The 17150-nt window shown below is 41.8% G+C and overlaps 1 protein-coding gene across 2 annotated transcripts; it reads right to left on the reverse strand.

Moving 5' to 3' along the window:
- Window positions 1–650: 650 nt before the first annotated feature.
- LOC123044238 (DNA mismatch repair protein MSH4) lies at window positions 651–11727 on the reverse strand. 2 transcript variants are annotated; one of them, XM_044466927.1, is made up of 24 exons: window positions 11478–11727; window positions 10266–10469; window positions 10146–10181; window positions 9936–10048; window positions 8041–8086; window positions 7263–7309; window positions 7008–7115; window positions 6833–6908; window positions 6190–6262; window positions 5944–6089; window positions 5719–5804; window positions 4965–5104; window positions 4760–4899; window positions 4633–4683; window positions 4137–4200; window positions 3389–3532; window positions 3203–3270; window positions 3054–3112; window positions 2802–2958; window positions 2366–2418; window positions 2176–2274; window positions 1394–1508; window positions 1193–1315; window positions 651–1111 (listed from the first exon to the last, which is right to left on the reverse strand). In XM_044466927.1, exons 1-24 carry the CDS (start codon window positions 11583–11585, stop codon window positions 944–946), a joined length of 2424 nt encoding a protein of 807 aa, XP_044322862.1. In that variant the 5' UTR covers window positions 11586–11727; the 3' UTR covers window positions 651–943. The 2 variants fall into 2 exon arrangements, with proteins under 2 accessions (XP_044322862.1, XP_044322863.1); XM_044466928.1 differs by having other exon boundaries at window positions 9936–10193; window positions 11478–11708.
- Window positions 11728–17150: the final 5423 nt, after the last annotated feature.

Consider the following 17150-nt stretch of genomic DNA (forward strand, 5'->3'; position numbering starts at 1 on the left):
GCGATGCACGAGCAAATTGCTCCAACTCCTTAACCAGAGTTTGACCTGCGAGATCGAAGAAATTTTAAGTCGTTCCGAATTTTCCACAAGGCCCAAAGGGCGGCTGCATGAACACGGTGGTTATTGTCACTAACCCACCAACAAGAAATAGATTCAAAAAAGTGTCAAAACCAGTAAAACAAGATATAGTTCTCCACATTTCCATAGCCATCACCACACTCAAAGAAGAGATGATTACAGGATTTTGCTTCAGAGGTCAGGAACAATTTGCCTCTTGTTATAGGATGCTCATGTTCCTTGTGTTTGTTATCTCTAGTGAGCAGTTTATTAGTATTAGCCATTAACCATAGGAAATTACGAACCTTAGGAGGCACAGCACATCTTCCAAACTGCCGAAATGTTGACAGGCAAAACCCCTCTAAAATTGACTATGGCATAAAGAGAACTGGCAGAATATTCAGGACATATCACTTGCAAAAAATAAAATTGTCCCCAGATTAATGCGGTGGCTAACGACTATTTTATTTTTACATATTTTTGACTGATTTTTGACATTTTGATATTATTTTTAATGTTAGAGAATAAATAAATACCAATGCCAAATTTCATCACATGTCAAACCTTTGAATTTCGGGGAACAATGTGGGAAAGAGTAAGAAGGTGGCTATCACTTAGCAGGATTTTGTAACTCCATAAAGTACAACTTTTCTTGCGCAAATATGCAATTGTAAGGAGGATTCCTCCTATTCCGCGTCTCAACATCGACTCCGGGTGTGCTTTGTGTTAGGGGATCTCTCCCTTATCGCCACTTTCAGTGTCGGATTTTGACTAATATACTATATAATTACAGTGACAGATGAAAATAAGACTGATGGATCCTCTGCGGCCATAGACCTACAAACAGACCTCTATCAAATTCCTGGAGACGTAATCTCCTGTTGTTTCATATCAAATTGCCTGCAGCGTAACTCTCCTTGAGGTCCTGCAATGCTTCACGGATGTAGTCGTCCCCTTGGTTCGAGTACTTCAAGCAGATGAGCCGTTGCGCGGCCTGGTACGCCATCCTCAGCGGCTGGTACTGCACACAGTTCGCATCCATCCTAACCATTTCCTGCAGGAACCGAACAATAACCAGTCAATAACCAACACAAGGAACATGAGCATCATACTCAGAAGATAATTAGAATTGGACCTGCTCTGTGATACGTGAAGTGATGCTGGTCGCGTTGTCGATCACTGAAGCAGGGAGGCCGGCCACTCTGGCTAGCAGAAGCCCATAGTGCGGTACCCGTCGGACGCCATCCTTCAGCCGGAACTGGTGTTCGGTAGGCGCAGCAGCACGGAGTTAAAGATACGAAAAATGAAATGCCCAGAGTCTTGCATTGAACCCTACCTTGAAATCCAAGCGACCATTCCTCAAGTCAACCTCGAAATGGAGGACCTTCACGTTTGGATACATCGTTGCGAGCTCTGACAAGCCCTCCATGTGTGTCGCAAACACCGTGTAGCTGCATGAGTGGAAGACACAACACTGTTAAATTACTATTCTCTCAAACATGCACCTGACTGACTGCATGTCATTTTGCATTAGAAGAAGAAAGCATCGAAATGACGTGACAACACTAATAAATTTTATATAGCAGGAACTACTCCGGCAGGATACTGTCTTCATTGTTCCACCAAAAAGGGTACCATCTACATAATTAAATGTTAAACCTCTCATTACCAAAACAATAGAGGTTACTCCAGATAGTTTGGGTTACGGATGAACAGTTACTAAAATTAACCAACCAAGTACATGGCCAGCTACATCTGGCATGACAAATCCCCTAGTTAAGCTTAATACTGAAAATTTTGAAAACCAACAGTTTACAGATTGCCATAAGAGGACAGAATGCATAATCTTGGTGTAATTAACTAATTATCTGTACCTATAAGCTAGACGGACATTACTTATTTGATTAAGAAATCAAATTTTCCTTAGAAAAAACAAATAGTTGTTGGCTATAACTAAAATTGGACACTGGAAATGCAGAATAACATGGAACTGAGCCTAGCTCAGTTAGTGGGAGGTGTGGGTGTGTACCACCTCATAGAACAACCTTATCCCAGGCACATCTTCAACATCACGAATAAGAACAACACATCAGTACATATGATGTTGCTAATTCTTACCCTTTGAGGGATAGCAGGTGCTCGCAGCAGCTCCATGCAATTGCCAACCCATCAGAGGAAGAAGTAGCTCTTCCAAGCTCATCCACTACAACCAAGCTCCTGTAACTCAAATGTCCATGGTCATTCATCAGAAGGAAAACAAGACAAAGTCAAACATATCCAATTTCATTCCATTGCAGCAGCGTAGTACCTTGAAGAAACATTTTGCATGATGAAAGCTGTCTCTTTCATTTCCGTCATAAACTGCAAACAGAAATTAAGCTAATTAGGAACAGCTAAGATATACATTGTATTCAACAGTCTGTGCACTGGACAGGAATCTCTTCTGTGCCATGTAATTAGAATATCTGTGCACTCAGCTATTGAGGAAAAATAATCATGTCCAACTTTTCAGGTAGGTAAATCAGTTTCCAAGTATATTAAACACACTGATTGGCTCACACACTATTGATGAGATAACAGGCCTGATGGAAGAAAAGGTATATACATATCGCTGTCCCAAGCAGATCACTATGCTGTGAACACAAGATGCAAATGATAAAACTAGAATAACACATTCAGAACAATATACCACACCTTTTATTTTGACAAAACTAATAGTACAAAGTCTTTCTTCAAGCACGTACCGTGCTCGAGTTGTTTTCAACATTATCTCCAGTGCCTATGCGTGTAAATATACGATCAACCACTCTCAGTGATGCAAATTGAGCTGGGACATAACAGCCGACTTGCGCAAGAATAACTATTAGACAAATCTGTTGAAGATATGTACTTTTTCCACTCCTGTAATAGCAAGATAATGCAGGGACTAAATACACTTGGGCAAATAAATCAGTAGCTTGCTAAAGCAACTTAGAAGCAATGTTCATGTGACTCACATATTTGGCCCCATGACAAGAACCATATTCGATGCTTCGGAAAGGAAGATATTATTTGGCTACATGACAGTGATAACATATAATTAATAAAGAAAATCATGAAATATAACATAAATAAGGAGAACTGAATAAAAATAAAAACAACTCACAACAAAATCAGTATGTAAGCTCTCCAGAATAGGATGTCGTCCAGCATTGATTGCCATTGGACCATCACCTGCTTAAGTGAAAATAGCAACATAAGTATATAAAGATTGGGATTCCATGAACACTAATAACAAAAGAATTCACATTCAAACAAACAAATAATTACAAGCTTTGTGTTATAAGGCCACCTGTGAACTCCGGTCTAGTGTAGCGATCAACAGGCTTTGTAGATATTGTATAGGCAAAAGAATTTACAATCATGTCCAAAAGACATAATACTTCTGCGAGCATTGTTAAGATACGAATGTCTTCTCTGATCTCACTAATAAGTCCTGAAACAATGAAAGAGACTTGGAGATACTTGCATAGTACTAATATGTAATGTTGCATGAAAAATCTAGTGCTCCACTGCCCACAAGCTTCTAAAATTTTGAAAAACATTAGGAGTTAATTTGCATTGAAATTTTGTGAGATAAACCCCAGCCATTGCTTTCAGCCATTCAGGTGTACGATTCCCATTTTCCAACCTGGAAATTTTGGCCAATAGCCCAACACACTCCTCAGCCGGAAGAGCCTGGAAGGCAAATAAATGTCCGACTGGAACATTGATGATACAGTTAAAAATGGAGATCTATATACAGTTATATACACAAAAAGAAGCATGATAATGCTCCGTTATACAACAGCTAATAGCTACTACCTACATGGAGGGTGCCAGTAAATATAGACAGTGAACACTGTGCAACAAATGGGTTCATCACATTACGCAAGTATTCTTTTTTGTCAGTTATAAGAGGGGTTATCAATCAACTGAGACAAAGATGAACCAGTACATTATTGAAATTAACACAAGAAAGAGTACTCCAAAGATGGCTTCAAGCAAGAATTACACGTGATATGAAAAATAAGAAGTCAAAACTTAATGGTTGGAGCAACCTTCTAAACAGAGTTCAGTGCGCAAGAAGCACTCAGCAGCAGCCGACTTGTTCCTAACATTTAGCTGCACTTAATAGAAGACATATATGATGTTAAGTAGCTGTAGGAAGAAATAAGTACTCCTACACTATAATCATGTTTGTCAGGGTTGCACATTTATAAAATAAAATATCTGCTCGCATGCAGTATAATTTAATTTTTCCAGAAGTCAGTCCTCTTCTGAGATTTTCCCATTCCAAGAGCTAATTATTATACAAGTCACAAGGCTTTCACAAGAAGATTACTCCCAGTTATAGTAGATAACATTTTAACCTTTTTTAGCTAAAGTAAAATGGGTGAGATCTACCAAGTAGCTAAGCCTTGTTGGTTAACATGTACTGTACTGGAAACTTAAACCAGAAAAGTTACCCGCACGGTCAAAGCTTTGTAGTGTGGCAGTTAGTGCCCAGTTACCCAAAAAACCTAAGAATATTAACTTACTACGAAGTAAACTTACCGAAGCTAGCTCAAAGCTTGAGCAATGGACATTCTTCCCATGCCTAACAACCTGATTGATTGTTTAGAATTTGCAATTGGTTAGCATGCAATTAGGAAGCTGAATTTTTAAAGGGACATACACATACCTGGATAAATTTATTAGGAAGCTTTTCAGTAATATCCCTCTGCGGTATAATAAAGTAAAACCCCAGTCTATTGTTATACGGTATCTTCAAATTTGGCAGAGTAAACTCCTCTCTGTACTTGGTGGCAAGGTTATGTATGGCTACAAAATACTATGTCACAGTAATGCATTATACAAATTAGAAATGAATATGGAACAATAAGCACCTTCGCTTGTATCGCAGAAGGATCGACGAGCAACATCAAGTAGGCCATCAATCCCTGGTTTAATAGCGAAACATTGCTGAGTGCAGGCTACAAAAGGAGCCCTCGAATGAATAACATCTTCATCAATCACTTCTCCGATTCTAGGGTCAGAAAGGAGAACACAAAAGCATTAGAAAAGAAGGTGAAAAATCACAATTATTTAGTGTACATGAATATAATTAAGCTTAGCCAATGCTGATATATGACAATGCAAGCCAAGAAAGAAAATAAAAAGACAGGAGTATAGCAGGAATGAAAAGGGGGGGGGGGGGGGGGGGGGATACTGATTCAAAACCTCTGGAAAGACTTGATGTTAAAACAGTATCATCATGCTCGACCATACTAAACTACAACTGCCTGTGCTGCTCAGGTGCATGGTGAAATCAGTATTTCATAGGCTAGCAGCTAGCTACAAGCAAGATTTGGAACAACTGATGGTAAAATGTCTTGTGATAATTCATCCTAAGATATTGCTTGGAAGTTGAGTGTAACAATGCAACTTACATCAGTGAAGAATATACCTATAGTTGTAAAAGCACCTTTAAGCAACTGAACGTGATATATACAAACACTAAGGGTATCTAAATTTCCAATCTCCTATTTTCATATGTGTATCGAACAAGACCATGTGTACACATTAAGCAAAAGAAAGGGATAGAGGGCATATAATTTTTTCTCTTTGACACGTGAGGGAAAAGTGCACATAAAACTGCACCTCTTTCTCATGCTCCCATACTTTGGGTTTTCACATATGGTCTGATAAATGTTCTGAAGAAGAAAACTGTTCGCCCCCTTCAGAACCTGCAAGTTAAGGCTACACATTACATGCTTGAAAACTAGCTGTTGTCAGTTTTAGTAGAAATGTGAGGAAAAATCAGCAGAAATACGACAGAATAAGATTCAACTATAAAATGAGATACCAGGATTCTGATTAAAGCACCTTGGAGAGGAATGGTATTGCATCCAGAGCAGTTTTTAGAACAATAATGTCAGATATCAACAATTGGCTCTTTCGACCATTGGCAGGCTTCAGTACCTCATCTGTGACCTTTTTGGGTTTGAAGCAAAAGTGACAGAGAACCTTATATAGGACACAAGAACGGCATGCAGCAATTTTGTATCAGTGAGAATCATATTACCTACAGAACAGCACAACAAGAGAAGGGCATAGAAATTATAGAGTAACCTGATTCTTTTGGAAATTTACGGAGACCTTGTGTCAAGCCAAAGAATAGTTCCTCGTTGCTCACTAGCTCATCCTGAAATTTAGATATTAACATCAAAAGTATGCACAAGTGTCAATTTCAAAAGCATGCATAAAGTTGAAACGCCTTACTGAGATATAAAAATAATGCAATATTAAGGTACAGGCTAATGTTTTCACAAGGGGGAATTTAGAGCCATACCACCACAAAGTTGAAGCTATGAAAAATACTACTGCATCTGCATGTCTCAATGAGATGTGAACTTTGGCCCCGCACCACATATCATACTCACAGTCAGTGGTAATTTTCAAAATGCAAAGTTCATATTCGCATGGTCCCCGTATTTCCTCTCTTTTCTAAGAAAACAGAGATATTCACAAATTATAAGCACTGGTCTAAGGTGGACAGCATATTAACTTCCTACTTTTTAGACCCGGTAGTTACATGCAGCAAAATCGTACGAAAGAACATGGATTTGTAGTTATGAACACTATAAGAAGATCCACTTCTATTTCACATACAAAAATCTCGCACATAAATTCAGAGCTCTTGTATATGTCCAGTTACAGATCAATTTGGTAATGCTCACAAATAGACTATAATGTAAATGCAAAATATACTTACCAAGCAGTCAAGCCGAGCATTGATAGTTTGAATATCTTTTAATGGTTGTAATAAGTTGGCTCTCAGTAGTCTAGACCTGGGACAGCCATGTTGTTGTGCTTAGTAACTCAACATACAGCATCATGATATGAATACAAAGTTAGCGTAAGATTTTAGTATGTGTTGTGAGGCATACCCTCCCGTAGTCTTTGTAGTCTTCAACATCTGAAAGAGACTTTTCTTTTTGTTGCTAGTACCCCACAGTTCAGTATGGAGAGGGTCAATTATTTCTAATGTTTGAACACTGTTGGGTGCAAATCAAAGAATGCAAACCATTCAGTAATGGCAACTGAACTGTTGAACTCTTGTTCTCCCAGCTCTTTTGATGAACAAGATTAATCAGGTTACATTACTTGATAGAATTTGAGGGTCGGTTGTTTCAAAATAATACCTAGTTGAATCGATGTTCATATGGTCAAATGAGCCGTTGAATGTAACCTGGAGGCAAATGCAGTTTTTTTGAACATAACTATGGGACGCCATGAGCTCATAACAGAAAGAAAAGGAGAATAACAGCCTTCAACTGGCATTTTTGGAGGTTAGCACAACACATGAGTAATAACCATACCAAAAAACAAATGAAACATGGTGGCTTACTCTTTGAGGAACATACGTGGGCTTAGGAACTGTAGACACTTAAATCCTAATATCTTCTGTTTCGAGGCTTCAGCAACAAAATTTTCCAAGGAAATAGCGCTTTAAAATTAAAACTATATGATTCGTGTTTAAGTGTAAAATCCATTAAACAAAATTAAACCCTGAAACATGCATGAGCTTTCAGAATACGAAGATCGCAGACAGCGAGCCTGCATGCATGTAACAAGCAGCAATCCAGCATACAGTACAATCTAATGGACAATCAATAGTCATAAAGCTACAGCTCAATACGCTGATTGTTGCCATTAACACACTAATGAATTAATGTGGCTCCAAGAGCCCATTTGTGAAGACAATGCATATGATTTTTCAAGTATGCATACCATTTGTTCTTCAAAAAAAAAGTACACATAACCGGCATAGAACCTATGAATGAAATAGGCATCAATGGGGGAATAAACAGCAAGCAATAGATTTTTCCACTTGTTCATAATAAGTAAATTAATAAGAATGAACATAGGTGAGGCTTCAGAAGTGCAATATATGGTAAAGCAAATTTTCCAATAACTTACTGATAGTGAATGGTTAGTAATAATAACACCTTTTTCTGATTCTATCCTGTAAAAAGATACAGACATAACGTCAGAAGACTCATGTGATGCTGGGTAACCTTGTTGTAGAATGATAGAAATTAGTATCTTACCCTAAAGGTATATTTTAATTGAAAGATTCCATAAAAGAAATGAGTGGAAAAAAAACATGTGTTGGACATGATTAAAATTAAACAGATGTTAGAGCTAGCTTTCAACATAGGGTGCTCAACTCTCTGAACAACGAAAGCTGAAAACAAGGGACCAGCACTGCTCATGGCATACTAGAGTTGTTATTTTTGGAGGTCTGACGCCCGGTTGGTGCACTAGGTGGGGCAACAGATGCCTCGACTCTAGCAGGAAGGTCCTAGGTACACCAGCAATGTGTCGATGCGGCTACCGTGGTTGGCATGGGCAGCAGGTAGTGGAGGATATTTGGATTGAAAGAATTCCATAAACGAAATAACACCTCCAGGAAGGTCCTAGGTACACTAGCAATGTGTCGGTGCGGCTAGCGGGCAACATGCCTTGACTCTTACCCTAAACATAAATTGAAAGATTCCATAAAAGAAATGAGTGAAAAAAACATGTGATGGACATGATTAAACCAATAAACAAACGGATGTTAGAGCAGGTGTTCAACTCTCTGAAGCACATATGTTCAGAGAGTTCAACATAGGATGTTCAACTCTCTGAACAACAGAAGCTGAAAACAAGGGACCAACACTGCTCACAACATACTGGAGGTGTTATTTTTGGAGTTCTGATGCCCGGTTGGTGCACTAGCTGGCAAAAACATATGCCTCGAATGTAGTAGGAAGGTCCTAGGTACACCAGCAATGTGTCGGTACGGCTACCGTGGGTGGCATGGGCAACAGGCAGCAAAGGATCCCGTGTTGTAGCGTCTTGGTCGCATGGAAGCACTTTGACTAGTATTGGTTAACGGTTGTGGGCGTAAGTTGTGTCGGTGTGATGTCTTCCGTACCCTATCAGGACTGCCAGCCCCCCCCCCCCCCGCCGCCCTTCTGATTGGGCCACGGCGGATCTGGTCTGCTTGCTGGTGTGTGAGATGTGGCGGACATCATTGAGACATGTGTGACGCGTAGCAGCCCACGGCGCCATTGATTTGCTGCCTCCAATGTAGGAATGTCCCAACTCTGCCCTTCTTTGTGGAGATGGCTTCTCTATTTCTGTGGTGAGGGTTTGGTAGGTTTGTTGCGCACGATGTCATTGAGGCCGGGGGTTGTTAGGTTGCTTCGGTTGTAATGTATGTCTAGCGGCAGTCGGTTGTGGTCATGTCTCGAGTGGTCAGTTGTGCTGCCTAGTCCCAGGCTTGTGTAAATTATATTCTTTCTATCAATGCATCAAGGCACAAGCTTTGTGTTTTCTCAAAAAAATGTTCGAATTTTTTTCCTTCAATTGCTCATGGAGTTTCAGCTTGAATATTGCATCCCTTTAAATGAATCATGCAGCAATCAATTTTCAGGACCATTATCTAAAATGAGTATCGTCAACTGAAGGTGAAAGTGTTAGGACAAGACCACTATCAAATGGTGCAAACATCAACAAAAGAGCTGTAACTAAATCTGGAAACACATGCACTTTTTGAAATTAGTTAACTATTCATAGAGTTGTAATTAGTTGTCTTGATTCAGCCATAGATTAAACTCAATAATAAGGTCATAAATATGGCAGCTTGGTTCATAGTGATGGTATACAATAGTAACTCGGGTCAGACTGATACTTGATACAATGCTGTATTATATGCATGGGAGACATGTCATGACAAATTCACTCCCATTGGTGTGGGTTAATCATGAAGAGGGAAAACTTCAAACTAATGATGTCTTTGACTCTCAAGTGTTGAGCATATTTACCACTTAATTGTTGCAGAGGCCGCAGCAAGACAAAGATAGTACTGCTTGCAGTAAGTATCCAAACCAAGTGCAGATGGGTCTCTAGCCGACAGATTTTTTACCATAACCGCCCCCTTACAGATAAAGGGAACATGAGTGATATTAAGGGGTCTCATTAACCCGATAACTGAAAGAATAGATGTCCCAGTAAGTGGAAACAAAACATAATACCTTGGTATCATCAAAGCAACCACGTGCCATCGTGACCTACAAAGTGAGCTTTTCATAAGAGTAGAACGCTATTATTCTTTCCTTCTGTAAAATATAGATAAAATGTCATAAGAGTATCACCTTTTTGCTTGCTTGGTAATTTTTATCAACCAGCTCTGAAACTCCAACCATACCATCTGCCGCAGTTTTATTTGGGGGCACAATTACAGTATTCGGATCATAGAAATGCAGTAGTGTCTTCGTATTCTGGTATGAACAGCTCGTCTCGATATACTGAGATAGGTGCAGTGAGGCTGATCTCAAATCAAATGCCGCAACACCAACCTGTAACATTTTTATTTTTCTGTAAACAGATTCTGGCAAAGTAGCAAAACTGTATCTGTTCATGAATTCGAAGATGAAGACCGGCTTTCTCTGCTTTGCTTTTACTAGCATTTCCTTTAGTTGCCAACATCAGATTCATTACTATATCAGCCTAAGGTGCACTTCAATTCTATATATCCACGCATAAAAAAACACAAATGTCCAACACTTGCAGGTGCAGCAACCAATTATGTGACATGGGATGCGGTGAACACACAAAGATCCCTCTAAAAATAGAAGATACATTTTACGCCTGGATATCGAATTTTAATTTGGTGAATTGTGTATGGAGATCAGAAAATGCTGTTTGTAAATAAACAGTCAGACAAACGCCAAAAAATGAACTATACAGACGAAGGAAATCATTTTAGTTACATACTATTCATATACTTATGTGTCCCAAACATAAAACGTCTTATAAGTATTAAGTTACAGATGGAGTAGTTCATAGGAGATTATCTCTGTGGCGGTTAAACAGAATATCAGTCAAAGCAAATGAAATCAAATAGGGTCTGCATTTCTGGACGGAGATTAAAGCAACTTCTAGGAATTACCGCCCAAATCTGTTTATGAGTTACTGCAACATCAGGAAAGTACTAAAAATCTGTTCGCCAGGTGCGGGTGCAGTTTACATCATATCACACGGTTTCGATTTCGATTCAGTCGGGACGGCAAATGCAGCAGAAGAGCTATCGTGCAGCAATCGTTCTGAAACTAATATTCGACCCAAAGACCCTCCAAACCCTAAACAAATCACCGGCCGGAAGATTTTGAGCAAATCCGAAGGGGAAACATCGCACTGGCATGCCAAACCGAGGTAATTCCTTCGATTCAATCCGCGGCAACCCCGGGAAGACACGGGTCGGGCGGGGCACTGAGATGGGGACGTTCGAAATGGAAGGCGCGGGGGCGAAATCGACGATCCGACTAAGCAATGCGGGGGGTGAAGAGGGGGGTTTAAGGCGTGACCTCCTTGGCTCGGTTCTCGATGAGGCCGATCACGAAGCTCGATCGATCGCCGGCGACGGCGACGCCGCCGCCCCCACCCCCTCCTCCTCCGGCAGCGCCCTCCTCCATCTCCTGCGCCGAACCCTGGAAGGATGCAACCACGGCTGCTAGCTGGTGTGTGCGCGCGGATGTGTCTGTGCGAAGCGGCGAGGAGAGCGTTTGGTCGCTTCCGTTTTCTCTACGCGGCCTGCGGCGGGGCCAGAGGAAGTGACGAAGAGGGCGAGATTTGTGAGGCTGAGCTAGTGGCCAACTCCATCGCGCGATCCAAATGGATGTTCGTTTTTCCGGATTCTATCCGTTTATACAGGGGGTCGTGTCCGGGCCTGTTCTGGGATGCTGGGCGCACGGCCGCATCCTTTTGCCCCATCTCATCTGTCAGGTCTAAAAATGTCCATATTTTCATATGAAAACAAGTTTGCACGTCTAAATATTAATTGTTTGAAAATTAAAATAGTTTTACAACCCAATCAAAATCATCTCTAATAAAGATAGTTTTACAACCAAATCAAAATTGTTTTGATGAACATAAAACGAACCAATACATCTATCGGTTGCCAAAATGCTCCCAGACGTGCTCAACCAAGTCATTTTGAAGAGCCTTATGAGTGTGCCAATCACGTAGCTCACGATGGAACTGGCAGAACTGATCAAACGTGGCCGGTTCTTGATGCAGGGGCTCAACATTGTCACCTTGATAGTCAAATCCTTGGTCGAAGATACTGTCATCACGCTCGTCCTCGACGATCATGGTGTGCATGATCACACAAGCAGTCATCACCTCCCAAAGCTTTCTTTCATCCCATGACAGTGCAGGGTATCGAACGATGCCCCATCGGGATTGAAGCACACCAAAAGCACGTTCCACATCCTTTCTAGCACTCTCTTGCATTTGGGCAAATCTCTTTCTCTTCTCACCTTCGGGCTTCGAGATTGTCTTCACAAAAGTTGACCACTGAGGATATATACCATCAGCTAGATAGTATACTTTGTTGTACTGGTGCCCGTTGACCTCAAAGTTGACAGGTGGGGAGCGGCCTTCTGCAAGCCTCGCGAAGACTGGAGAACGTTGCAGCATGTTGATATCATTGTGAGAACCTACCATACCGAAGAAATAATGCCATATCCAGAGATCCTGCGATGCCACAGCTTCTAATATGACAGTGCACTCGCTGACATGCCCCTTGTACTGGCCCTGTCAAGCAAATGGACAGTTCTTCCACTCCCAGTGCATACAATCTATGCTGCCAAGCATGCCTGGAAAGCCTCTAGCTGCGTTGGTCGCCAACAATCTCTCTGTATCAGCGGCAGTTGGCTGCCTCAAGTATTCTGGGCCAAACATCTCGATCACAGCTTGGCAGAACTTGTACATTGACATCAGACATGTTGTCTCGCTCATACGCACGTACTCATCCACCAGATCGCCTGAAATTCCATAGGCAAGCATGCGGACGGCCGTCGGTGCATTTTTGGTAAGAGGAGAACCCAAGCTTGCTAAGGGCATCCGTCTTGCACTCGAAGTATGGGTCATGAGCAACCACTCCCTCTCGAATACGATTGAACACATGCCTTGCCATTCAAAAACGGCGACGGAATTTATCCTGCTTGAAGAGCGGTTTGTTGGAAAAGTAATCAGCATAGAGCAGGGCGTGGCCTCTCTCCCTGTTGCGGTTCAGGTTGGGAGCACGCCCAGGGACTGACCCCCTATACCGAGGAAGCTGCCGTTGAATGTGGTCGTGAACGACCAGTGCAGCCACCACAAGATCTTCATCATCCGACGACGAATCGTCCGATGAACAAAGGAAGTGGTGGAAGAAGAACTCGTCTCCACTGTCCATACCTTTGTGGGCAAAATGTCGAACACCTTGCGGTTGTGGTGGCGAAGAGGTCGCGATGATCACCTCGACCCAGCAAGGGTGGTTGCCGGCCGGCTACTGGCCGCTCTGGAGCCGTCGGAAGCTGCTGCGGCCGCTGTGGTACGTCGCCGGTGGTCGTTTCTCCTCTGCCACCAGCAAAGACGGCGACGGCCAAACCTCCTTCGATCAATGGCCAAAACTACGGCGAAAGCGCGAGCGTCGTGGCGGCCATGTCTACACGTGGTTTGGTATGGACGGTCGGGGGCTGCGCGGTGCGGAGGCGGCCGAAGAATAGCGGCGGCGCCGGCGGCGGGGCGGGGCGGGAGAGGGAGGGTTGAAGCATTGGGAGGGAGGGACTGCTAGTGTCCCCGACAGGCGGGCCACGGGAGGGGGGGACAAGGGCGTGCGTCGCGGCCGTCCGCGCGCGTCCGTTTCACCCAAAACCGAGCGCAACTTTGGGCCGGGGATGGGTCGAAAACAGACAGATTCCGGACATTTGTCCGTTTGAGGCAGCGCGCCGGGCCGCGCTATTCGTCCGTTTTACCCCAAACGGACGCACCCGGACAAGATGGGGTCGTGCGGTGGAGTTGGCCTTAAGGGATTTGCTAGCTGAACATTTTTTTTACAAATTTGACATTTTGAAACTAGGAGAAGGTTTAAGGGGTCAGGGCAACTCCACACTTACCCAAACGAATAAGCAATGTGTCTGTTTTCTTTATCCGTTTGGGTCGGGGCTGGCGTTCGTCCCTTGCCACGTGTTCCCTTGGCAGTACACACAACCGGTCGACTCACTTGATCCGTCTCGACAGGTTTTTTTCCAACAAACATATTTTTATCATCAAAGATAGTAAGTAGATATCAAAATAAAGTTTTTTTTCATAGCCCCATATGTCATGTCGGCATACAACATTGCCTCAAAATAATCGCATCTTGAGCATGGTTCATGCATCAGTTTTGCAAAACGAACAAACATAAGATGATCACGCATCTCGCTCAAACATTAATTGTTGCTTCTTCTTGAGTCAAACTTTTTTTCTTAGGGACATCTTGCTCAAGTCGGCCCCATGATCTCCACTTCATTTGAGCTTAGGGTAAGCTCTGCCTCCTTGGCTCTTGAGTCTTGACCGGGAATTTCCCTCATTGATCTCTTCTTTTAGGGTAGGCCTCATCGATCTCGAGTTTCTACTTTTGTATGTCAAATAAGGTCTCCATCGCCTCCTCTTTTTCTTGGCGTTTTCTCTCTTCCCTTTTCTCGATTGATACCTCTTTTTGAATCATGAACCCCTTCAAAGTTTCTTGCAAGGCGAGTGTAGCATCACGCTTTGCATCCACCTTGGAATTGGTCTTTCCCCTTAGTATTTTCTCACCTTCACTTGGGTCAATGACCAATGAGCCCCCCTCCATCTTTTTTTTGGGTCGTATATTGCTCCTTAAACTTTGGGCATTTTTTTCATCCAAAAATGACTCGAGGTGAATGATTTGCCCCCATGTTGGACCTTAAAGGTATCCAAAATTTGAAACACATGCATATAAGGATGAGACCGACAAGATGAAGGAAATATGCCCTAGAGGCAATAATAAAGTTATTATTTATTTCCTTATTTCATGATAAATGTTTATTATTCATGCTAGAATTGTATTAAACGAAAACATAATACATGTGTGAATACATAGACAATATAGTGTCACTAGTATGCCTCTACTTGACTAGCTCGTTAATCAAAGATGGTTAAGGTTTCCTAACCATAGACATGAGTTGTCATTTGATAAACGAGATCACATCATTAGGAGAATGATGTGATTGACTTAACCCATTCTGTTAGCTTAGCACTTGATCATTTTAGTTTACTGCTATTGCTTTCTTCATGACTTATACATGTTCCTATGACTATGAGATTATGCAACTCCCGATTACCGGAGGAACACTTTGTGTGCTACCAAATGTCACAACATAACTGGGTGATTATAAAGGTGCTCTACAGATGTTTCCGATGGTACTTGTTGAGCTGTCATAGATCGAGATTAGGATTTGTCACTCCGATTGTCGGAGAGGTATCTTTGGGCCCTCTCGGTAATGCATATCACTATAAGCCTTGCAAGCAATGTGACTAATAAGTTAGTTGCGGGATAATGCATTATAGAACGAGTAAAGAGACTTGCCGGTAACGAGATTGAGCTAGGTACTGAGATACCGATGATCGAATCTCGGGCAAGTAACATACCGGTGACAAAGGGAACAACGTATGTTGTTATGCGGTTTGACCGATAAAGAACTTCGTAGAATATGTAGGAGCCAATATGAGCATCCAGGTTCCGCTATTGGTTATTGACCGGAGACGTGTCTCGGTCATGTCTACATAGTTCTCGAACCCGTAGGGTCTGCACGCTTAACGTTCAGTGACGATCGATATTATGAGTTTATGTGTTTTGATGTGCACTATTATTATTATACACATCGTTCGGTCGTGCAAGTGAAAGGCAATAATGACGATACATTATGGACTTATTGAGATGAGAAAAGCTGGTATGAACTCGACCTCTCTTGTTTTTGTAAATATGATGAGTTCATCATTTCTGATTCAGCTTATTATGAAGTAAACATATTTGCAATGATATTTAGAGATTATAGTTGCTTGTGCCATGCTTGATTAGCTATGAGTTATAATGATTTACCTTGCGTGCCAACATGCTATTAGAATGATTATGATGTGGTATGATGGGATGGTATCCTCCTTTGAATGAATTGAGTGACTCGACTTGGCACATGTTCACGCATGTAGTTGAAACAAATCAACATAGCCTTCATGATATTTATGTTCATGGTGGATTATATCCTAATCATGCTTGTACTCGGTGTGAATTAATTTTAATGCATGTTTATGACTGTTATCGCTCTCTCAGTTGGTCGCGTCCCAGTCTTTTGCTAGCCTTCACCTGTACTAAGCGGGAACACTGCTTGTGCATCCAAACTCCATAAACCCCAAAGTTGTTCCATATGAGTTCACCATACCTTCCTATATGCGATATTTACCTGCCGTTCCAAGTAAATTTGCATATGCCAAACTCCAAACTTTCAAATGAAATTCTGTTTTGTATGCTCGAGCAGCTCATGTTACAACTAGGGATGCCTATATCTTCCATGCTAGGTGGGTTATTCTCAAGAGGAGTGGACTCCGCTCCTCATTCACGAGAAAGGGCCGGTAACCGGGATGCCCAGTCCCATGATCCAAAAAGATCAAAGCAAATCAATATAATTAAACAAAACTCCCCCAGGGTTGTTGTTAGTTGGAGGCACTCGTTGTTTCGAGCAAGCCATGGATTGATGCTTGTTGGTGGTTGGGGGAGTGTAAACGTCTACCATTCTGTTTGGGAACTGCCTATAATGCATGTAGTATGGAAGATACAGCCATCTCATAGTTGTTGCGTTGACAGTGAAAGTATGCCGCTCAAAATGTTATTCAATCTCTATTTTAAAATCGAGCTCTGGCACCTCTACAAATCCCTGCTTCCCTCTGCGAAGGGCCTATCTATTTACCTTTATGTTGAGTCATCACCCTTCTTATTAAAAGCACCCGCTGGAGAGCACACCGTCATTTGCATTCATTACTATTGGTTTATATTGGGTATGACTTGACTGGATCTCTTTTACCATGAATTACAATGTTTAGTTTGTCCTTGATCTTTAAAGGTGCTCTGCATTTATGTTTTGCGGTCTCAGAAAGGGCTAGCGAGATACCATTTTTTATATCATGTTATGATTGTTTTGAGAAAGTGTTGTCAT

This window comes from Triticum aestivum, chromosome 2B (genome assembly GCF_018294505.1).
Source record: "Triticum aestivum cultivar Chinese Spring chromosome 2B, IWGSC CS RefSeq v2.1, whole genome shotgun sequence".
Taxonomy (NCBI): domain Eukaryota; kingdom Viridiplantae; phylum Streptophyta; class Magnoliopsida; order Poales; family Poaceae; genus Triticum; species Triticum aestivum.